General features: G+C 42.1%; 1 protein-coding gene across 2 annotated transcripts in view; it reads right to left on the bottom strand.

Moving 5' to 3' along the window:
* The window catches only part of GRIN2A (glutamate ionotropic receptor NMDA type subunit 2A), a 430,691-nt gene that overhangs the window by 121,522 nt on the left and 283,629 nt on the right, over positions 1–25,540 (bottom strand). For both annotated transcript variants that reach the window (XM_061152805.1, XM_061152806.1), the window contains one exon: positions 11,911–12,025. In XM_061152805.1, the coding sequence (XP_061008788.1) occupies positions 11,911–12,025 (115 nt within the window). The remainder of the gene's footprint in view (positions 1–11,910; positions 12,026–25,540) is intronic.

Here is a 25,540-nt window from a genome sequence, read left to right on the forward strand (position 1 = left end):
CTAATGGCAGCTGCTGTCTCCTTGATCCTCACATCAATTAAGAGCACCATCGTTGTCATGGCCATCATCATCAATCATCTTTATCAACACTCCCATCAACGCATGTTCCCCTAGAGATATATTTTCTATGAACTGCTTTTTAAAAAAATTTTAGAAATCTAGAAAACTATTAGCAGAATATTGCCTTGCAGAAAAGCATAGTTCAATCTGTGCTTTGTGGAGCTGGACTTCTGTTACAACTGCAAAAAGAGAAAGAAAGAAAAATAAACCACGCAAGACAGAAACACACACATGCACACAAGAAGATGACATCACTCATTTCACTTTGATGTGTTAATTTGCTAGACACCTACTGTCTTCTCCCCACTGTGACCTAACTCACTGTATACCACATAGGTATTTAAAAGAGTCACTGTGTATGACTCTAGGGAAGTCAGAGGATAATTTTAAATCTTTTGTAATGGCTAAACTTTCCCTCTCAGGGGCTCACATCATTTGAGAAACTTAATGATCATTATATAAGGAAACAAATGAAATTTCACACAGCTTCTGCTAAGGTAGTGATATTACAAAACCCATCTTACAAAAGGGCACTTAACATTAACATTAGCCGTGGATTTTTGGAGAAGAAAGGAAATACAGAGAAAGGGAAAGAGGGGGAGAAGGGGGGATGAACCATGTCACTTACAGGTTCATGTCCTGTCAATTGCATGACAAATTTCTTCTGGAAATACTCAGTCCAGAAATGCCAAAGCCCAAACCCATGCCTAAAAAAAACTTATTTTAATCTGACTGACTTCTCTCTTTCATGAACCTCTCAGCAAATCATCCAGTCAATGCCACACACTTTCATTCTGCCTCTGAAATTTCTCAGATGCCACTGCCAATGTTTCTGCTCACACCCACATCCCCTTTAACCTGAGCTACTTAAAGAGTCCCTTAGAAAATCTCCCAAAGATTCATGCCAATCACCGCTTCATTTTTAAAGAAGCAGTTTAGTTTATGTCTAAGGGAGTAGGCTGTGGGGTTCATATCCTGGCTTTGCAACTTACTAGCTCTGTCATCTTGAGCAAGTTCCTGAATTTCTCGGGGTCTTATCCCCTACATGGGGCTTCCCTGGGGGCTCAGATGGTAAAGAGTCTACCTGAAATGCAGAGACCTGGGGTTTGATTCCTGGGTCGGGAAGACTCCCTGGAGAAGGAAATGGTAACCCACTCCAGTATTCTTGCCTGGAGGATCCCATGGATGGAGGAGCCTGGCAGGCTCCAGTCCATGGGGTCGCAAAGAGTCGGACACAACTGAGTGACTAACGCTTATCCCCTACATATGTAAAAGAGAACAGTAGCATCTGTATCAGTGTTTATTCGAGGGTTAGGTAAGTTAATATATTTGAACGTTTAGCACCCTGCATGTTATCATCAGTACTGAACAAGTATTAGCTAATACTATTATTATTTTTATGTTGTTCTCCCATTTGGCCCCTCAACAATACTCCCGAGATGACTCCCCAAAATAAAACCCCACAGCCTATAATTCAAATTCCAGCATGGTCCTTCATTCCCATAATTTCCCTTTGAACAATCTGCATTCATTTTCTATTGTCATGTAACAGATTACCTCAAACATAGCTACTTGAAACAATGCCCCTTTATTACCTTGCAGTTCTGTAGGTCAGAAGTTCAGCCAGGCTCAGCTGGGTTCTCTGCTTGGGATCTCACAGGGCCAAAACCAAGCTGTGAGCCAGCTGGGCTCAGAGCTGCAGGATCTGGGAATAATGCACTTCCAGACTCATTCAGGTCATTGGCAGAGTTCAGTTCCTAGAGGTGGTAGGACTGAAGTTCTTGTTTCCTTGCTGGCTGTTGGCCAAAGTCTAAACTCAGCTCCTAGTGGTCACTTACATTCCCTGTCATGTGGGCCCCTCAATCCTCAAATCCAGCAGTCAGACCATTCCTGCTTGGGCTCAAATCTCTCTGACTTCTTCTCCTGCTATTAGTTTCAGAAAACTCTCTACTTTTAAAAGGCTTATGTGATTAGGTTAGGCTCACCCTGCTAACAGTCCTTTTGATTAACTCAGAATCAACTGAAAAACTTCTTTTGCTATCTAACATAACAGTCACAGAAGGCATATCTCATTATATTCACTTTCCAGGAAGAGAGGATTACAGAAAAGTGAGGGTCATTGGGAGTCATTCTTAGAACCCTGCCTACCATACAAGGCAGAATGCTTCAAACTCACTGAACTCTTCCTCAAATGAGCCTTGGGCATGCTTGCCCCTGGACTTTGGCTTTCGATGGTCCTTCTTCATGGAAGAGCCTCCTTACACATGTCCAGAAGGTCTAATCTGAGACCTTGTTCAAATGAGAAGCCCTCTGTATGGATGCCCTTGATCCTCTTGCCTACACATAACAGATCCCTTCTCTAAACACCACAGACTTCTAGATCAGAGCATCTTCCGTGGCACATTTCATATTGTCTTGTAGTTCTGAGCATCTCCTCGTGCCCTATGACCCTCTAAAGATGGTCTATGTCTCACTGCACCCCTCAACAGTGACTTGCACATAGTAGGTACTCGGGAAATTTTGTTTGATGGAATGAATGTGTGACTAAATAAGGTTTATATGCTCCAAATTCAACCATCTCTATTTAAAGGGGATGGATTTAACTGAAAAAAATCAATCACTTAATAACTCAATATTTACGGAAGACACACCAGGTGACAGGAACTATACTGCATCCGTAAACAACATTTTACTTGGCATTGTTACTGTCCCACTCAGCAGAGATTACTCTCGATGCAACAAGACACCGCTTTCCTTATTTCCTTTTCTCCTGCACCTCTGCTCTTAAACATTGCTACTAAGCAGTGTATTCCAAAAGAAGAAAGACATACAAAGGCTAAGAAGCAGGAAACCTTGATAACTAGGATGACCTAGATCAAACCACTTTTTTTTCAGGATGACAAAGAGTAAATTCATGTCCTAAAGCAGTAGTTCTACATCTTTAATGGGCATCACTAGGGGAGCTTATGACAAAGCAGAATCAGAAATGATTCTTCCGTAGGTTTGAGGCAGTGCTAATACTCTGACATCTTTTCCACGGTGACTCTGATATGGCTAGCCCATGGGATTTTATTCAGTTATCTTTGGGTGTTCTGTTGAAGAGCTTGAGATGCAAGAACAACATAGAAATACTCACAAAATAAAAATAATAACCAAAGTAGTAACAGTACCACACTTGTAAATTGACCATATTAAATGATGTTCCTCATTTGGAAAGGTTCATGAGAAAAAAAGTTCTTTCATTCTTGTATCCATTCTACAAATAGTTACTGAGCCTCAGCTACTGAGTGCCAGAGATAGAATGGCAAAGGAAGAACCTGAAAACAAACAGTATTCCTTCAACGCTTGTCACAGCCAGAATTCATGGCTTCATCAATGCGCCACCATAGGTTTTCTAAGCAAAGCGAGCACATAGGAGAAGGCATAACGTATTTCTGGCTGCTTGTAGGATATGTAAACAATGCACTTCAGTTTTAACAATTCGCACAATTGCTCTATCAATTGTCACTTACTGGTGTCTTCTCAATTACAATATTCCTCCACAATTTCTTCAACAAAATCATTGCAGTATGTGTGTGCAGATGCCAAGCATAATGTTTGCATAAATACTTCCGTCTTTTAGCAGGATGAACCTTTTGGCAGGTAATTGATACTGCACACACACGCACACACACATACAAGCAAACACACACATCAGAAATCTGCACGTGAATCGTGAGACTCACTCAGCCATCTACGTTAAATGTGATGGGAAAGTGATAGAGGGGTAGTTGAAATAGAATGATTTAGAAGGGAGGGAGTTACAACTTTTTATAGTGAGCAATCCCATCATGAAAGAACTGCACCCCATGTATACATCATTGTGGGTGACAGCCTCAATAGAGCTGGTAACACAATGATATGCCACAGCCAGAAGAGGGGATCAATCTTAGCTTTTTTTTAAGATCTCCTTTATCATATCTGTACTAGGAATTCTTTAATTGTCATCTGCTTCATTCTGCATGAGATTCAGAGATAAGGTACAATTCCCTACTTCAATGAGCCAGATTGGAAGGTGGGAACTTCTGTAGAATGAAGAAGACAGAGCACCTATGAGATGTGATAAATGCTGACACCCCAGGTTCCAACTGGCTGGGTTTGAGTGGAACCTGCTGCATCCAGTGAGAATAAGAAGGTGGTGTCACTCTACGGACAGGAGGCACTCCCTTCATTTCCCCTCTAAAGTATCCCTTCCCACTACCCGTTATCGAGTATGATGTACGTACTAGGAACACAGCCTGTGGGGTCAGGCAAGCCTCCATTCACATCCTGCTTCTGTCACACGCAGGATCTGAACCTAGTCCCTGGCCTCCCTGAACCTGAATTTCCATTTATGAGGCAAGGAAAAGAATACCTACTGCAGATGAGGTGTTGCAATGACTAAATGAGATCATGGATATAAACTGCTCAGCACAGTTCTTGATATAGAGTAGATCCTAGTAAATACTGGCTGAAGTCAGCATTCTCAGCAGATTGTACAGAGGTCCTTGTAGGCACGGGAACAGTGCCTTGTGGTGAAACTGAAGAAACACGTGGAAGGAAGAGACCTTTCCCTGGTGGGGCTCACAGTCCAGGTGAAGATAAATGTGCAAGTAAACAATTACAACGAAAGTTGTTCACACTCTTAGGGGCTAGTATATAGGTTAGGACAAAGTGGAAAGGACTCAACTCACTTTGGATTATCCAGATGAAGAATCAATGGAAGGGGTGTCCTTGGCAAAAAGAGGAAAATGTTCAAACAGATAGGATCTGAGACAGAGAATGAGCAGATGACAAGCAAATATAAGGGCTTGGAAGATCTTAGGAGGATAAGAATGAAGCTTTCTGTGACGGGACCCAGGAGAACAACCATATTTGGGAGAGGAAGATGATGACTCTGGTTTTGAACAAGATAAAAGTTGGAGGGTTACGGGCTGTCCATGTTAGGGGTGTCCTGGTGGCAAGTCTGGTAGACCAGAAGATCTGGGCTGGAGACAAGGCCCTGGGAGTCATCACAGTGTGGAAAGCAGCTGAGACCAAGGGCACCAAAGAGAATGCAAACAGAGTGGTGAGATTAAAGGAAGCTGTGGATGCATGAAAGACCCTCAGTTTAAGAAGATGTAATCATGGGTCTCCCTTCTGTCTTCTGGGGCATCTCTATCATCCTCAATTAGCTTCCCTGGTGGCTCAGATGGTAAAGAATCTGCCTTCAGTGCAGGAGACCAGGGTTCAATCTCTGGGTCAGGAAGATGCCCTGAAGAAGGGAATGGCTACCCATTTCAGTATTCTTGCCTGGGAAATCCCATGGACAGAGAAGCCTGGCGGACTACAGTCTGTAGGGTCGCAAAGAGTCGCACACGAATGAGTACACACACACAAAACCCTTGTCTGTCTGTATGTTACACTTGCATGCACACACACACACATATTTTCATTTTAAATCTGATATAACCCTAAAATGGTAAATGGAATTATTTCCAAAGGATTTTTTCAAGTAGTTAATAAGAAAGTGATTCAATGTGGAGAAACCCAACCTATTACTCAATGTTCCCACCCTCAAGAAGATTTCCCTGACTGAACAAGTCAAGCCCACCCCCTTCTCTCTGGAGATGGCTTGGTCATGAGCTACTTGGGGAGAAGCGGTGGTTTCCTACCCATCTTTGTCCTCCACCCAAGTGCAGATGAAATGTTGGCCACTGAGTTGGCCCACAGAGGATACTGACTGTATTGGCCCAGGCTGCCAGTTCACTTGTATCCAGGACATTATTTTCAAGCACCTCTGGGCTCCAATATTTTGGCCACCTGATGAGAAGAACTGACTCATTGGAAAAGACCCTGATGCTGGGAAAGATAGAGCAGGAGGAGAAGGGGACGACAGAGGATGAGATGGTGGGATGGCATCACTGACTCAATGAACAGGAGTTTGAACAAACTCCAGGAGATAGTGAAGGACAGGGAAGCCTGGCGTGCTGCAGTCCGTGGGGTCACAGAATCAGACACAATTGAGCCACTGAACAACAACTGGCAAGGCTGGGACTTATTCTGCTCCAATGCAGAGCTAAGCCATTGGAAAGGGGGAGAGACGCAAAGGGCGTGGAGGTTCCAATGTGCCGGAGGGAAGCCTGCTCAGCCCTGAGCCCCGTGTCTGCTGAACATAAGCAGGCTGTGCCCGGCATTGCAACCGTCCACACCGGCTGCACACAAAGGCCCAGCAGAAAGTCAGTGTCCCTCTATGGGCTTGTCATGTTTTCCAAGACACCCTCATTACCCGCTACTGCTTCCAGGGATGCTACTGCATGACCTCGGAGATGAAAAGAAATCTCCTCTGAGTCCCAGACTAACAGCTCCCCCCTTTCCACAGGCCTTCTCCTCTGCTGACCTGCCTTATCAGACTATGCTGCTGGGGGAGCGGCTTGCAGGATAACATGATGGGTATTTACCTGCTCCATTGGCTTCCTCTTTCTTCAAGACAGAAGCACAAGGAGCTATTTCTGAAGCACTGGATCCCCTGAGCGCTGAGAGAACAGACTAACTACAGGAAGCATTTGTACACTCTAAGCTTGACTCAGCAGCAATTCCCCGAGCTGCCTTTTTTTTTGGAAATTGCTGTATTTCAACAGAAATTTGAAGGAGGACACGCCAACTATTAAAAAGGTTTTTTTTTTTTTTTTTCTGTAGATGGAAATGGAGTCTATCAAGGGCAGCCTTCTTTTATGCAATATTATCAACTGCACTGCAGTGACCTCCCTTGTAAACATGCTTCCTGGCAAACGAGCCAGGTCCAAAGGCAGCAAGGAGAATTCACAGGTGTGAGCCGAGCCTGACCCAGGACTGGTGAAATCTGACCAACGAGAATGATTTTACTGTTCTGAGAGTGATCCTCCGACTATTTAACTTCAAAAGGTGGAAAAATAACCCCCAAGTGTAACCGCCAAAGGCAGACAGGCTTGAGTTGTCTACCTCCTATTATGGATAAGAAAAAAGAAGTAAGTTGCATTTTGACTTTCCATTTGCAAGAGGAAAGAGAAGCCAGAATATGAGGGATGAATAAAAGAAAGTGAGGATACAGGGAAGCATTACAGGAAAGATAAATAAAAAGCATGTTCAAGGTCTCAGATGCATACAGGAACCAGCTTAGACATGGAGCTGTGAGCTACTTAGGACAGCGGGCTATAGGGTACATCAGAGGGAAGAATGGAGCTAACTCCTGGGGACAGAATCCAATGCTGTCCTGAAGCATCACCAAAATGCACAAAACCCCACCCCAATCCCTCTCCACACACACTAGAATCTAAGCTCAATGAATCAGAAATTGCTTTCTTGTCTCTTCTGTTCCCTGACAGATTCCAAGCACCAAGAATGGCACCTGGCACACACACCAGGCACTGAATAAACATTTGTGGAAGGGATGAATCAACCAAGTTGTCACTCAGAGCTTGGGTGTACCACCTAAAGGAAACACTGTGCAAGTGTTCAATAAGCAATGGTTATTGATGTCATCAATAGTACTCATGTCAGGGAGTTGAGTATGAAAACTCAGTAAACATTGGTAATTAATTGTACAGGGTGCCTCAGTTTGAATGGCTTCAAAACATATCTTTTAATTAAGATACAATGGCATGCAGTAAAATAATCAGATCTTTTGTGGTGGCTTGATGGATTTTGACAAACGTTCGTGACAGGGAATATTGTCATAACACTAGAAAGTTCCCTGTGCATTTTTCCTATTAATTTTCTCCTCCACAAAAGCAACCATCATTCTGATGTGTGCATGCTAAGTCACTTCAGTTGTGTCTGACTCTGTGTGACCCTATAGCCCGCCAGGCTCCTCGGTCCGTGGGATTCTCCAGGCAAGAATCCAGGAGTGGGTTGCCACGCCCTCCTCCAGGCATCATTTTGATATCTGACCCCACAGACTAGTGTTGTCTCTCCTTGAACTTCATACAAATGGAAGATAATATACAGTATCATCTTCTGTGTCTGGGTTCTTTTGTTCAACGTAATGCTTCTGCAATTCATCCACACTGTTGTGGGTATTACAAGCTCACAACTTATTCATGTGTAGCAATCCATTTTATGGGTTTCCCTGATAGCTCAATTGCTAAAGAATCTGCCTGCAATGCAGGAGACTCCGGTTCAATTCCTGGGCCAGGAAGATCTGCTGGTGAAGGGATACAGTATCCACTCCAGTATTCTTGGGCTTCCCTTGTGGCTCAGCTGGTAAAGAATCCACCTGCAATGTGGGAGACCTGGGTTCAATCCCTGGGTTGGGAAGATCCCCTGGAGATGGGAAAGGCTACCCACTCAAGTATTATGGCCTGGAGAATTCCATGGACTGAGTAACTTTCATTTTCAATCCATTTTATGAATATATATAATATATCTATATCCTTGTTGACGAATCTTTGATTTCTTCCTGATGTTTTGCTATTATGAATGTCTCTCACAAATATTACTTTTAGGGTATATGTTTACATGTCTTTGCAGTAAATACCTAGGAGTGGAATTGCTGGATCATACCTAGGAGTGCTGGATCACACGGTTAGCCACTCAGTCATGTCTGACTCTTTGTGACCCCATGGACTGTATCCCACCAGGGTCCTCTGTCCATGGAATTCTTCAGGCAAGAACACTAGAGTAGGTTGCCAGGAGTAAATACCTAGGAGTGAATTGCTGGAGTGAAATTGCTGGATCATAAGGGCTTTCCTGGTGGCTCAGATGGTAAAGAATCCCCCTGCAATGCAAGAGACCTGGGTTTAATACCTGGTTGGGAAGATCCCCTGGAGGAGGGCATGGCAACCCACTCTAGTATTCTTGGCTGGAGAATCCCCATGGACAGAGGAGCCTGGTGGGCTACAGTCCATGGAGTCACAAAGAGTCAGACATGACTGAGTGACCAAACCACCACATGTTCTTAACAACACTTGGTATTGCTGGTCCTTTTCATTTTAGCCAAGCAGGGGGTATGAAGTGGTAGCTCACTGTGGTTTTAATTTGCGTGTCTCTGATTATCATGGATGTTAAGCATGTTTTCATGTATTTAATGGCCATTTGACTAAATTTTTTTGTAAAATTCCTAAGTCAATCTCCCATTTTAATTGTGTTGATTTTCTTTTTATTATTGATTTATAGGAGCTCTTTATATATTCTGGATATGAGTCCTTTGATTCAGATTATTTTTAAAAAATATTTTTTCTGAATGTGTGGCTTGCCTTTTTCATTTTCTAACAGTGTCTATACATGGGCAAAAGATTTAAATTTTGATGGAGTTCAGTTTATTACTTTTACAGTATGCTTTCTTATAGCTCAAAAATATCTTCCTAATTTTCTCTTATAGAAATTTTACATTTAAGTCTGAAATTTAAGTTTTTGTGTATAGTATGAACTGAGTCAAGGTTACTTTTTACTTGTTTTGCTTTTTTTTTCCACTAAGAATATCCAGTTGACCTAGCAGCATTTATTAAAAAGGCTTTCCTTTCTCCCATTGTTATAATTATTCATCAAAAATCATTTGAATATATATTTATGAACCTATTTTCATTATCTCATCATTATACAAGATATTAGCTATAGAATTTTCATAGATAACTTTGAATGTTATCCTCAGATTGAGGAATGGCCCTTGTTTATCGAGAATGGCTATTGGTACACACGCCACGTGTAAAACAGGCAGCTAGTGGGCAGCGGCCACACATCACGGAGCTCAGCTCGGGGCCCTGTGATGACCTGGGGGGGGGATGAGGGGGTGGGAGGGAGGCGCATGAGGGAAGGACACATGTATACACATGGCTGGGTCATGAGGTTTGCAGAAGAAACCAACACAGCATTGTAAAGCAATCATATTCTAGTCAAAAAAAAAAAAAAAGAAACGGATATCAGATTTTGTCAAATGCTTTGTCTGCATCTGTTGAGATGATTATATAATTTTCTCCTTATTATGTCAATATGGCAAATTATATTGATTTATTTTTTGATGTTAAACCAATTTTGCATTTCTAGAATAAACCCCACTTATCCATAATGCAGTTTCCTTTTCCAATATATTGCTGAACTATGATTACTAAAACACTGAAAATCTCTGTGTAGATTTGCATTATTTCTTTTTAAAATATTTGATAGATAGAATTTACAGTGAAGCCATTTAGGCCTGAAGTTTTGTTTTTCTAATGGGAAGGATTTTAGTTTTGAATCAAGTTTCTCAGGAACTATTCAGATTGTCTATTGGCTTTGTTGATTTTCTCTTACTTTATGTTCTACTTTGTTGATTTTCACTCTTATTATATTCTTCCTCTACCTCATTTGGGTTTAGTTTGCTCTGTTTTTTTTCTAGTGCCTTAATGTAGAAGCTTAAATTGTTGACTTTACAATTTCCTTTCTATAAAATTATAAGCATTGAAAGCTATGGATTGCCTTCTTAGCATGTCATCTACTTTATTCTTCAAATTTTGATATGTTGTGTTTCATTGTTGTGCTTTAGTTGCTAAGTCATGTCCAAGTCTTTAGTGACTCCATGGACTGCAGGCCACCGGGCTCCTCTGTCCATGGGATTACCCAGGCAAGAATACTAGTGTGAGTTGCCATTTCTTTCTTCCAGTGGTCTTCCCGACCCAAGAATCGAACCCATGTCTCCTGCATATATTCTTATCATTAATTTTTATTTCAATGTTGCTATAGTCAAAGAATGCACTGGGCACATTTTAACCCTTTTAAATATACTGAGACTTATTTTAGGCTCCAGCATATGGTCTACTTTGGTCACTGTTTCAAGTGCACTGGAAGGAATGTGAACTTGGTAGCTCCTGGATGTAGCAGCACAAACTCCAAAGCTTCCTCTTCATCATCCCCCCTGCAGGAATCTGTCACTGGCCCCCTACCCCAAAGGCAAAGCTTCTGTTTGCACAGTACTGTCTTCTGATCCTAGTTAATTATGATATGACTTCCACACTATACCCCATGTCTTCCTCCCCCTGGGTCTGATGTGCCAAGTGAAGACAAATCTTGGGCTGCTAAAGTGGTTCGGAGACGTGGCACTGCCTGTTCAAAAAGACGTGATAACGATTTAGTCCTTCTTCCTTTTCATTATCTTTTAGTCTGCTTTCCATGTGCTATTGTGATGACTAATTTGAGAGCTGAGAGTTGAGTAATGGGGGAGGAGGAATGCCACTAGGCCAGATGTTGCCACTATACGCACGGGATCATCTCCAAACTCCCTGTGAAATCTCTCCTCTCTGACTCAGGACACGACTTGTGTGGTATGTTAGATAGCTTTTCCTATACACTGAGTTTCTATATTTTTTAATAGTTAACATACATGCACTGGAAAATGTTCTTTACAAGAAACAGAACATCCCTCTCCAACCCATGACTTGAAGAGCGGATACATTTAAGTTTTAGAAATGATTCAACTCAAAGCAAAAGACCAAACAAATGAAGATATAGGGGGTTCACTCATAGGGCCAAATGTGTGACTATGGTACCAAGTTATGAGGCTTAGACAAACGGGTGTGATCACTGCCATAGAGTCAATACTTGCTACTGTAAGGATGCGAACCAAACTTCACTGACTTTAAATTATTCCAAGACTTTCCCGGATGCTCCCTACTCAGATTTGTGAACCCAACGCAGAGAACAACACACAACTGCCAGAGTTCACCCAGGGAAAGCACCTCCATTGCATCTGACAGTATCTGTCCGTCTTGATCCCAGTGGGGTCCTGAGATGGCATCTGGAGCCGCTCAGGGGGAAAAGCTTTGCGAAAAGGAGGAGTTTGAGCTGGCTTGTTGCCCATATTCTCCTGCCTCCCCTGCATTCGGCACGGGGAAGGATGCTCACCTTTTCCCATTCACGGTCCTTGTTCAGCACGATGACCACCAGTCTGGGGTGCACCTGGTAGCCTTCCTCAGTGAAGGACAAGTCTTTGCCATCCCACGTCACATTGACCATAAATCTGGAGAAAGGAAGAGAGAAAGACAAATGTTTAGGGGAAACTCTAAGAGGTTTCAGACACATGAGCAGATGCCACCATCCGTGTAACGCTGAGAAGGTGTAAACTCATTGCCAGCAGCATCTACCTGTGGAAGCATTGGTACCCATGCAGGTTCTGCTAATCTCCGTGCACTCTCTTCTATGAGTCTGTAATCACTCCCAGACTCCCCAGTCCTGTATAAGCTTTAGTAACTGGTTGCAATTAACAGATGAATTGGAACATTTTTGTCCTGTCAGACAACAGACCTTTGTTCAATGATCTTCTAACAAGAGGATCTGAAAGCATGTTTGAATAAGCTACTCTAAAGGAAACTGCTTGCTCACAAGCCACATGGTATACAACATCAAAGAAATGATATCCCACTAATTCATTATTCATTCCACTAATATTTATTAAATATTTGCTACATGACAGCAATCAGCTAGTTGGCTGGGGATAAACAAGGAAACAGACGCGATCCCTGCTCTCCAGAAGCTTATAGTCTAAGAGAGAGGACAGGCATTAACTGGTTAATCATAGATAGATGACAAGTGTTGGGCTTCCCAGGTGGCTCAGTGGTAAAGAATCTGTCTGCAATGCAGGACACGTGGGTTTGATCCCTGGGTCAGGAAGATACCCTGGAGAAGGAAATGGCAATCCACTCTAGTATTCTTGCCCAGAAAATCCCATGGATAGAAGAGCCTGGTGGGCTACAGACCATGGGGCTGCAAAGATTTAGATAAAACTTCATGATTAAACAACAACAGGTGACAAGTGTTAGGATGGTGGGGGTGTGGGTGTATGTGCTCCATGAAAGTGAAATGGGGGTCAGACGAGGCTTCTAAAAGGACGTGCAGCTTGACCTGAAGGATGAGGCAGCATTAACTAGATAAGAAAAGACATAAGCATACTCCAAGCAAAAGGGGCAGCATGGGCAAAGGCCCTGTGGTAGTGCTTACCGAGGGCTGAGTGCAAACCAGTGCGGCCGAAGCAGAGAGAGCCAAGGGCGTGTGGGGTGTGGTGTGGGTGAGAAGGTGAATAGGGGCAGACAGTGCAAAGCTTTTCAGGCCATTTAAGGAGTTTTGTCTTTGCTTTAAGACAATAGAAGGACACTGAAGATTTTAACAGGTGATATAATCAGACTTGCAGGTTGTGTAGAGAACAGGTTTGCAGAGGATCACAGTGAGTGTGGGGGGCCAGTCACAATGCTCTTATTAATCCAGGTTAGAGATGATGTTGGCTTTGACCCCAAAAGAGGAGGAGAAGGAAGAGCATGAGCAGCAACACACAGGACCCACTGGAGAAGTTTTCAGCAGGTATTTAGGGACAGGTCAGATGTGACGGTAGAGGAGAGCAGCATCATCAATGGGTCTTCAGTGCCTGCCCTATACAACATCCATCAGTTATTGTTATCACAAGGGATGCTTGTCTGTCTCACAATACTCCATCTCTGACCCTCCCGCCTCAAAACCACTTGCCTGGAGTCTGGTTCAGCTCTGACGTGAAGCAAGACAGAGCTCACTATCAGAATTTGGGAGGGAAGGTTCTCAGGGATTCACATTTCCTTTTCAGCTTAAGAAAAATGTGATGCTGTTAAAGATGTCCGGAAAACGTACCACTTAGCAGATAGTCAGTAAATGCCGTATGGTGGTTAAAAGCAATCAAACACCCCCAGAAAGGCAGGGTATCTCAAAGCCGGAGCATTTTCTGGCTTTATAGTCCCTGAACAACAAAAGCAGCCAAAGAAGTAAACTACTAAGGACGAGGACTAGACTATAAAAACAGTTCCACGTAGAGTGACTGGCCTGATTGACCATATGTCTGCCCCTGGGTAGTCATAGTGTATAAGACCTGACTGTGTCCTCTGGGAAAGAATCAGGTCTCCAAGGTGAAGAAACCGGGGGAAAGGCAAAGAACATTTCTGTGTATCCATTCAATGGACTCTTTGAGTCCTTAAAAAAATCATGTCTTTCAAGCAAAGTTAGTGGCAGGAAGATAATGCTCGCTGCTTACTGTTAAGCAAGCAGAAAAGAAGATAAAAATAGGGTTTGTCTACGCCTGGAAAGATTCCAGGTACTTTCTATTTTCTTTTGTGTTATCTTTGTACTCTCGAAATTTTCTGCAAATACTTTTTATTTTTAACAAAGATACTCTTTGTTTAAACACAGGGAAAAAAAAATCAAACACTGCTCTTCTGGAAGAGGGAAAGAGCAATCACCATCCTCTTTGGTACATCTGATCATTTCCCAGGAAGATAATTTACAGATTCAACAACTATTCACTGGATATCTATTATGTGCCAGGCCTTACGGCGAGTCCTAGAAATACAAAAATAGAAAACACAGTGCCCATCCCACCCCTTCCATTCTCACAATCCAGTGACATAGACACGCAAACGTTGCTAGCACGTAGAAGGTCACTTGTGTACCGGTGCTCTGTAAATAGGAGGAGTCGTGAGAACGTGGAGGGAGGGTCCCTAACGTAAGCTCGGTGATGTAGGGAGGGCTTCCTGGGGAATCTTCAGGAGCAAAGGGGTTGACGAGAGGTGGGGAAGAATATTCGGAGCAGAGGAGTCATCTTCAACAAAGAAGAGTCAGCAAAGGAAGTGACAGATGCTAAAGAACATAGGAAATAGCTTAGTAAGAACAACAGGTAGTGGGATGCGCCCACAGAGCCTCTCTGAAGCCAGAGCATAGGGGCCTCAAGTATCTGGATTTTGTTCAGAAGACCGTGAGGATCATGGAAGGTTTTGAGTAGAGGAGAGACTCACTGCACATAGGAAACTGCAAAGCCAAGGGCGTAGACCCATGAAACATCATGACGGAACACCGCCCATGGAGTTTCAGCATAGAAACCACAGACAAAGCCCACCAGTGGACTTTATCTGGGCTGGCAAAAAAAAAAATCCACCCCCAAGTTTCTCTGTATCTGCAGTCTAAAACTCATGGTTAGGCCAGCTGATTCACCGAGGGGTTGTGTTTGTTTTAAGTGTAATCCAATAAGCTCTTGAGCCAAGTTTTGATTATACAATAATTTGAAGTAACTAGAGCTCAGGTTCAGTCTACTTAATGCCCCAAATGTAGGTGAAACCGAGAACTTTAGTCCATCAACAAGAGCTTTGGAAATATGTAGCTCATTACGTGTTTGGAAAAGCGGACGAGGGGATGAATCCTTGGGTTTTGACTTGGACACCTGGCCCAGGGGGCGCCATTCACAGGGTTACGTTGTATGAACGGATGTTGCTGTCACTGCTTTCATCTAGGAGCTGGCATGCCCTGTCGAGCACCTGCTCTTCTTCCGATTTGCCAGTTGAATCTACTTAAATCTCTCTCTTCTTTCATTCCCCACTTCTGTTTCCCCCACTTGTTCCCTTGCCTCCCATTTTCCAGTGAAATCAGATGGAATTAGCAGGGACATTATTTAGACGCAATTTCTCTTCTTCAGATTATATGGAAACAACTGTATGGAAATTATGACACTCCAATTGTTCTGTGTTCCTTTAAGATTCAATATTCTGGACCAATGAGTCCATATACTCAGTGTTTATATTATCTACCTTCCTTTCTTCCTTTCTTTCTAGCTTTCTTCCTATTAAGAGTCTTCTGTCCCTTGGGAGGGGAAAAAGCCCTCTAACAGAATTTCTTTTGCTCAACAGTAATTTCATTATGAAGTTGGCAGGGAACAAGTAACCTATTACCTTCAATTCCACCATCCAATTTCTAGGAAGGACAATCCATATTTCCACAGGCTTTCTTCCCACTTAAATTTTACTCTAGAGAAAAATTCTTTACCCAGGGAAAAACCGTTCTACACCCTACTGCTTGGTCCCCATTAATACCTGCTGGGCACTTGTATTAAACAGTAAAATCTTATCACTCTTTTATCTCTTGAAAAATTGATTACAAACTTTTAGTGACCAGATAAAGTATCAGAAATTCTGGCTGCTGCTAAGCTTCGAATTACATCTTCGATATTTCTGTCAGGAGCAATAAACACATGAGGACATGCTGGCAAAATGTGGATGTGGGGAAGGCTCTGATGGTTTGCAGAGGACCCATTTTTGTATTATTATTGTCCATTGATTGTAAAGTGCCAAGCTGTTTTTAATCAGTGACACACATAACAGAAAATATGTAAATTACATGATGCACATACATACAAGTTTCCTTTGGTACCTACAGCCTCAGGTGTATGAAGCTGAAGTCCCAGGTGAAAGAAACGTTTCTCTGTTGCTTGTATTTTGTGCCCTATGAATGGTTGGCATATGTGGGTCAGAAACAACATGGAAAAACATGGTGGACTGTTTTTCCTATATTATCACCACAAAAAAAATTGGGTCAGAATCAAGCTCTTTCTAGATCTGCTTTAATACAGTAGCCACCAACTACAGGTGGCTATGGAGCCTTTGAAATGTGGTTAGTGTGAATAAACATGTGCCAAAAGGGCATGACACAACTGGATTTGGAAGACTTTGTGTGAAAAAAAAAAGTGTAAAATCTCATGAATAATTTTATATTGATTTCATGTTGCAATACTTTAGACATGCTGATTGCAATAAGATACATTATTAAAATTAATTTCATCTTCTTTTTACTTATTTGAAGTGCTACCAGAAAATTTAAGATGATAAATGGCTTACATTATATTTCTACTGGACAGCTATTCAGGACCGTCTCTGATGTCTTGTGTTGTTTTCTTAACCAGTAGATCCATCATGAAGGTAGGACCTCATCTGACTTGTTTTGTGTTTTATTTCTAGTGCTGAACAGAGCGCCTGGCACATAGGTGGTGCTAAAACAAACAGGTGCAGAATGAATAAAAGAATGAATTGCTGTCTAGCAATTGCTGGGATCAAACCTGCTTCTGCTGCTCCCCAGCTGAGTCTCCTAGGGTTGTATATTTAAAATTCTCTGAGCTTCCATTTTCCTTGTTTATAAAAACGGATCAGGTTAAACCATATGAACTAACTGTGATGGCTTCGTGTGGTTTAACCCAACAGATCCCTAACTCCCAGGTTTTGTGAGTGGTATTAGCAATAGTTCATAGAAACATCCAGTCCAATTTCTGCTACACAGATGTTGCTAAACCTTTACGTAAAGCTTCCATGCATTTTAAAAAATAGTTTTCTACTCTGACATATTTCCTAACACACTGCTTCAAATGCAACCTCGTTGTTAGTCCCTGAAAACCCAGGCTTATTGCTGCCATTCCATTCACTCATGGCCAGAGTATTTTCTTTTTGTCAAAAGCCAACCATACGATATCTGCTTTTCTCTTTCTGACTTACTTCACTCTGTATGACAGATTCTTGGTCCATTCACATATTAATGCATACATGTGGAATCTAGAAAAATGGTACAGATGAACATATTTCCAGGGCAGGCATAGAGACACAGCTGTAGAGAGCAGATGTGTGGATCCAGTGGGGGAAGGAGAGGGTGGGAGGAATTGGGAGATTAGGACTGGCATATACACATGGCTGCGTGTGAAATAGGGAGCTGGCGGGAAGCTGCCGTGCCGCACAGGGAGCCCAGCTCGGGGCTCTGTGATGACCGAGGGGGTGGGGTGGGGGTGGGGGGCAGGAAGGAGGCCCAGGAGGGAGGGGACATATGCACACTCATAGCTGATTCCCATCTTTGTATAGCAGAGACTAATTCAACATTGTAAGGCAATTATACCCCCAAAAAAGAAAAAAAGTCATCCATGTACGGTCTGCATCTGTCCAATTCTTTGAAACCCCATGGACTGTAGCCCACCAAGGTCCTCTGTCCATGGGATTTTCCAGGTAAGAATACTGGAGTGGGTTGCCATTTCCTCCTTCAGGGGATCCTCCCGACCCAGGGATCAAACCCGTGTCTCTTACATTAGCAGGCAAGTTCTTTACCACTAGTGCCACCTGAGAAGGCCAATAAAAAAAAAGAAAGAAAAGAAAAAATAAAAGCCATCCAAATATGGGCTGCATAAGCTTTTAACTATTACTTAAAATGTCTCCTTCCTCCAGTTTCTATTTTCTCTCTTTTGCCTCGTAACTCTCCTTTAACTTCCCAAATTTGATTGTTTGCAGTGTTCTCTAGACATATTTATTATTCACTATTTCCCTTCAGACTTTAATTCCCTTACAGTTTCATAAATGCCACCATAACCCTTCAGTGTGTCTCAATTTTCAGTTAATTTTCCATTTGCTTTGCTATTTCCCTTGTTCCCCAGGCCTTTCCCCGAATCACACTATCGCTTAAATGCCTACTCAGACTGTTTTGGGTGTCACCATTTTTTTCATTTGTCATTAATGTACATGTTTTGGAAAACAGAATCACTGTTTTCTTTAACCTTTTTTCAGTTCTCAAGACACTCTTGTTTTTACAAAATGTTTTGGCTCTTTTCAGCTTCCTCCTGGTGGTTTGAAATCCCTTCCACTTGGATGCCTTTCTCAGCACCTTCTCATCCTCCATTAACCCTTCCCTTATGGGCATGAATCCTCTCTTTAGAGCAAACTCGTGGAGCTTTTATCACTTTTAATTCCCAACTCCTGCCCCACATCGTCCCCAAATACATCCTCACATCGTTTCCTTTCAGCGAGTCTCTGATGAGTGTACTTTCCTCTTTGCCCCGTGCTCAGTCTCATATATTCATTGGTGGTTTCCAGTTTCCCTTGAATGATGACCAAAGGCATGACCACAGAGCTGAGACTTAAATGTCAGCACTGAAATATAATAACTCCAACACACAGATCTGCATAATCCAGGCCAGCAAGGCATTCAAAACCGGCTCAGAAACTATAGCATTATGAAAAAGCAAAAAAAAAAAAAAAAGAATAAAATAAAAAACTGGGTTAAAAAAAGAGAGTATTTATTCTTTATCAAATTCCATTGTGGCCAAATTTAAAAAAAAAAAAAAAACATAGTAATGTTAGTTGTCAGCTAAGCAATACTAATTTTTAAAAAATTAGAAGAGGTAAGGTAAGCTCCATAAAGGCAGAGATGTTTCTTTTGACCACTGTGATTCTAAAACACCTTCGTGTCTTGCAGTATGAGCTTAAACGTGTTTGTTGAATAAAGGGACAAATGAATGAGTGGCCACAGGCCACTGAGATCTTGTTCATTCAATGTTTATTTTCTGTGCAACTGTAGAGAGGCAATTCTGCAAGACGACTGCTTAGTTTGGGAATCAGAAAGCTCGGGGTTAGAATGCAGTTCTGTGGCTTGCAATCCCAGGTGAGTCTCCTAAATTCTCAGAGCATCCATTTCCTTTTTTGTAAAAGTGAAGTTATAATGGCCACATCTCTGTGTAATCACAGGGCTTACATTAGATGAAATTTAACGAGAGAAGGTATGTAATGTGACCAGCAGAGTGTCTGGCACATAATGGTGTCTGGTAAATGATGGCGGCAGGGGTAGCAGTAGTTGTCATGGTTTCACATAATTATCTTTGCTCCTTCTAAATTTTGAAATTAAAGGGCTTTCTCTTAGATGCTGGAGGATCACTGGGGCTGCTAATCCCTGTTTCCAAAGGGAGGCAATGAACCCTCCAGGTCCCTACCCCAGGCTGATCTAATTGCTCAGAGCTCCAGGTACCCCTGGACTGGCTTATGGTGCAAGGGTGCTGACCCAGATGCCAGCCTGCCCTTCATGTCTCTTGGGCTTCCTGTCTCTCCTTGGTGAGCACACCTGAGCCAAAGGCAATTTTTGAGGCCCCACCTACTGTCTTTTGAATATAACTTCTAAGTCTAAAACATGGAGTAAGTTAGGTCAAAGCTTTCTCTAAAAGTGTGGCTATTATATTCATCCCATCAGTAGACAAGCTGCCTGACCCATCTGGCTAAAAGTCTGCAGTGGGAACAGGATCTATGGGGTAGGATCTAATGTTGTTCAGCCACTTAATGCTGCCCGACTCTTTGGAACCCCAGGGACTGCAGCACAACCAGGCTCCTCTGTCCTCCACTATCTCCTGGAGTTTCCTCAATTCATGTCCATTGAGTCGGTAATGCTAACCATCTCATCCTCTGCCACCCTCTTCTCCTTGTACGTTCCATCTTCTCTAGCATCAGGGTCTTTTCCAAAGAGTCGGCTCTTCGCATCAGGTGGCCAAAGTACCGGAGCTTCTGCTAGAAGATCAAGCCAGTCAATCCTACAGGAAATCAACCCTGAATATTCATTGGAAGGACTGGTGCTGAAACTGAAGCTCCAATACTTAGGATCTAATATGTATGCTGTAACTCTACTTTATCAGGAGTTATTGGAAGACTGAGGGTCCATTAATAAAGCCGCTCTCGGGATCTCTTGCTCCTTACATGCCTGGTTCTTTTAGGAACCTGGTGGAGGATGTGGAAGTTCTTGAAATTCTGGATAGCATTTTGCAACACTATCAAAATAGTATTGAATATGTCACCATGAACCCCTCATGACTGCCTCATCTAAGCATTTGGAACTGACTGGCACAGGGGTCAGTGGATCCACTCCTTGCAATGAGCATCTATTCCAAGAGAGCTGGACAAAAGTAGGCCACATGACAAGCAGTTTCTACAGGCTTCCTAGATCACCTGTGTCTATGCTGTCAGATTATTCAGGATCTCAAACAGGCAGATGTACATGGATACTGACTCTTCATCTTCCCTAAATATGCAGAAAGGATCAATTCAAGGTGTGACTTTATTCAAGAATCTCTGGGTATTCCCCATCCTAGAACTTAGGCCCCATGAGAAGAGGGGAATTTTCTCTTTTGTTCTCTGCTGTACGCTCCTTCCAGAACCTGGAACAGTGGCTAGCATGGAGAAGCTGCTCAGTACATATTAATGGGGGAAGGAAAACTCGATGAGGTAAGGAAGGCAGGGGAGAAAGGTGGGGGCAGATTGTGGGGCTTCTGAGCCTCCATCATCTCGTGAGCCCATCTCTTGTAGTAAATGTCTTTCTCTATATAAATATCTTGCTAGTTCTGTTTCTCTGGAGAACCCTGACTAATACAACCCGATACTACCATCTGCCAGAAGAACTGTGAAAATAAAGCACAAATCTGTGATAAATGTGATGCAGAAAGGGCCCCCTGTGCTACTCATCGCCTGCACAACTTTATCTTTGGGCTACAAAGTCTTCGAGAACAGGAGTTCGTAACTCAGTACCTTGAACGCTAGGAATATCGTCAGGTAGAGGGAAGGGCAGCTTAGGGATTTGCAAGCTGCAGTTGAGTTTTAAATCCACCATGGTTGATGCTGTACCTTTAAGCAAATCATCCAACTTGCAGGAGTGAGGGGAAACTCACTCCTGTGTCAATGGGGAAACCACTGCTATCTTAGCCTGCTCACATTGTTATAACAAAACACCACACACTGGGTGCCTTGAACAGCAAGCACTTATTTCTCATGGTTCTGGAGACTGGAAGTCCAAGGTCAAGCCCCAACAGATGCACGCTCTAAAGAGGATCCTCTTCCCAGTTTACACACCACTTTGTTGTGTCCTCACATGGCCAAAGAGTTGGATCTCTTGTCTCCTCCTTTTTCAGAACACTAATTCCATCATGAGGACCCCACCCTCACTACCTCATCTAACCTGAATTTCTTCCCAAAGTCTCCACCTCCAAATAACATCACACTGGGGGTAAGAGCTTCAGCATGTGAATTTTGGGAGAATGCAAACATTCAGTGCAGAGCAATTACACAGAGTTAATGAGAAGTTTCATGGTGGTGGAGCTAACAGGTAGGGTTGACGTCCATAAACGGTATGAACAATTATGCCAGTTTTCCCAGAACTGAGAGATTTCCTGGGGGATGGACCATTCAGTGCTAAAACCAGGACCTTAAGTTATGGATCAACAATTAAGAGTTTGGTCCAGTAAGCAACACCTCAAAAGCACATCTACAGAAAGGTTTCAAATTCATTTACCAAATACATAATCAATTTAAACAAATATTGAGTAACCACTATATGCCAGCAACATGCAGGAGATAAAATGGTAAGTAAAAAAAACATGTGGTCCTTCCCATGAAGTCACTTAGAGTTTAGCAAAAAAGCAGGTATTATACAATAATTCCAATAAATGGTAATGTATACGCAACAAAAGTACCTGATGCTATAGGAACATTAATCTCTCAGAACACTGATTATTCTTCCAATATTCCATTTCTACTTGCTTTTTTTTCAGTGAAAACACCAAGTTAAGTTCTCTGAAAGAGTAAAAAATTCTCATGCTTTCCAGCGACATATATACACTGTGTAAAATAAATATACACATATATACACATATGTAAAATAAATAGCTAGTAGGAACATGAGGTATAGCACAGGGAGCCTGACTTGGTGCTCTGTGACGACCTAGAGGGGTAGGGGAGTTGAGAGGGGATATATGTATACACGTAGCTGATTCACGTTGTTGGACAGCAGAAAATAGCATAACATTGTAAAGTGATTATTTGCTGGGGAAAAAAAAAAAAACTCTCATGCTTTCCAGGTATAAAATAGGACAAGTAACATCAAGGACTAAAATGGATTAGATGCAAGATTATTGAGAATGGTGAAAACCCCAGCTAAAGACATTCAACAAATTATTTTTAAAATAATATTGTAAATGAAATATAGCACATCTACTAACCACTCATTTGAACTCTCTGTTCTAAATTTAAACTTATGAATATTCACATTTCTTCCTCTAGCAAAAACCCTGCTTCCTTCTATGCCAGTACAGCTCACAAGATTGCATCCTTTGGAGGGTGGCTTATTGACACACCATGAGCCCCCTTATTTTGAAGAGCGCTAACCCCTCCACCACTATATACACCAGAACATTTATGCTTCTCCTCTCCTTTGACCATAAGAAAATTAGATCTGGTGGGAGAGGGAAGTGCCCCTGTCCCAACCTGGAACCATCAGATTCTCTCACCCAGGAATCTGAAAAGTTATAGCTGAGATAACGATCAGAAATTATTCAACCTCATCCAAGATGAGAGGAACTTTGTTTCACCAATGAATGTTGCCTCACCTCCTGACCTTTCCAAATCCTGGCGGCTCAACATTTACTTTGATTTTTCAAGATACTCCAGTAAAGTCCCAATAGATCCCCAATAGGTTTTCTATCATTCATTACCTCTTTTTGTTTAAATTAAGCTAGTCAGAATTAATTTCTGTTACTTACTACCTAAAAACCTTAAATAATATTTTGTTCCTACCCAAGCTATTGAAAGATCTTAGTTGGTCTCCTGACTCCCTGTATATCATCCCTTACACTCATAGTAAGACTACCTGCCAGATAAATGTTCCTAAACTTCAGTTTTTGTTATATGTCTCTCTGCACAAAAGCTTGAAATGGCTCCTTAATGTCCAAAAATAAAATTCATGCTCCTTAGTCAACTTTAGCTTTCAACCTAAAACTGTTCTTTACTGACCCTGCTTTGGAGCAGACTCAAATGACTCATGGTGTCCTTGTGAATTTCCACTTCTTGGTTATTGTTCCCACATTTTCTTCTACTGAGAAAACAGTAAAAGCTATTGTTTCTCCCTACAGCCGTTTCTAGATAATATGTCTTCCCCTACCTGATCAACAAGAGTATCTCTGGCCACAGTGATTGGTTCAGGGATTGGCATGTGACTCAAGCTCAACCAATCAGAATCCTTCTCTGGGAATTTTCTGTTGAAACTAGAGAGAATACCCACTCTTTTGACTTAATGAGATACAGTGACAAAAGTATGTGAACCCCATACCTATTTAAATGATGCTCTTCCCCATCTCATTGGGATGAAACAATGAGCCATAACAGAGAGAAAAAGGAGAGAGAAAGAGGAAAAGAATGAGAGAGAGACAGACAGACAGACAGAGATTTGAAGACATCATTTGAGCCTAGATCAAGATTTGGCAGGTAAGACATACACCCCATATTCTTTCCAGTTGAAAAGACCAATTCATCTTGTTTAATTAAATTTATTTTATTTTATAAAAAAATTAATTTGACTTATTTTAATAAATTTTTAATCAATGATATTTATTAATATTAATTAAATTTCTTTTAAATAAATTCTTTAGGAATAAAATTAATAAATTTACTTATGAATGAAATTAATAAATATTCATTTATTTTTAAAATTGTTTGGCCACTGCATGCAGGATCTAGTTCCCTGACCAGGGATTGAACCCATGCCCTCTGCATTGGAAGCATAGCGTCTTAATCACTGAAATGTGAGAGAAGTTCCTATTTTGTTTTTTCTGAACTTAATGAGAATCAGTTTTCTATCATTTAAAGTCACAAAAGTCTCAACGAGTACAAAGATTTTTCTCCCCTGAATATTCACATATTCAGACCCCTCCAAAAAACAGCACAGAGTTCACCTCTTCTCAAAATGTTCACTGATCCTGTAGGAGGGTCCCCTACACCCTCCTCAGAACTCCCATCACTTCCTCTGCAGCTGCCTTCTCCACCTTGGTGTTTGCAGAGCTTTCCACATACATACGCATCATCCTACTGGGCACATTCCACACCCATCCATCCATCCTTGGCTGAAGGGTAAATTCCTGGGGACCGGGGGCCATGTCTGTATGGCGGGGGATCAGTGACCATCTGCTGGATGAACAGGACCAGGTTTTCATCTGGCCAGAGCTGGAGCCCTCAGGAGCACAGAGAATGTCCCGATGTGCTGGGAGACACGTCACACCCATGAGGACAGAGTTAAATACGTCTTGGCCTAAATAGCAGTCTAAATGCTGCCTCATCTCATAATGAAACCTGACAGCCCTGTGTAAATCCAGCAGTAATAATGTTTCACATCCTGCCATGGATTTCTGGGGTGGAAATGTGCCCCCTGGTAAACTCAGCTCCAGAACCCGGTCCTGCCCCGATAGTCATATTTTCGTCCACAACTGCTAGATCACTTTCTTGGTGGGGAAGAAAATCATGTATTTACCTCCTAAAGAGCAAAGAAGAACTGCTGTTTCAATGATGGCTGGTTTTTGTTTTTTTTTTTCCTATAAGTAATAGAAAGAATATAGCTCTTTTTTTCTATAGCTCCTCTTCCTATTCATTTTCCATATTGCTTTGAAGGATTCATTTTACAACTCCAGGGAGATAAATGTGGGGAGAGTAGAAAGAAGAAGAGGAAACATAAGAATAGGAAGGGGAAAAAGAAGGAAGAAAAGTTAGAAGGAAAGGCATGGGGAAAGCAGAGAAAGGCAGGCAAATAAGAGAGTGGACAGAGAAGCCTGGTAAAAGGCGGGCGGGTTTCTCTCCCAGTTGAATAATAAAATGAAATGGAGTTTGAAGCAGAGTGGGGCTCTTCAGGAAAGCTGGAAAGGGTGGTGAGAGGAAGAGAGAGAGGGAAAAAGAGAACTTACAGTAGCACAGGGAACTCTACTCAATGCTCCGTGATGACCTCAATGGGATGGAAATTTTTAAAAAGGGGGATATATGCATACATATAGCTGATTCGCTTCTTGTACAGCAGAAACTAACAATGTTGTAAAGCAACTATACTCCAATTTTAAAAAAAGAAAAAAGAGAAGATGGAGGGAGTCCGGAGCTGGTGC

The sequence above is a fragment of the Dama dama genome, chromosome 10 (genome assembly GCF_033118175.1).
Source record: "Dama dama isolate Ldn47 chromosome 10, ASM3311817v1, whole genome shotgun sequence".
NCBI lineage: Eukaryota > Metazoa > Chordata > Mammalia > Artiodactyla > Cervidae > Dama > Dama dama.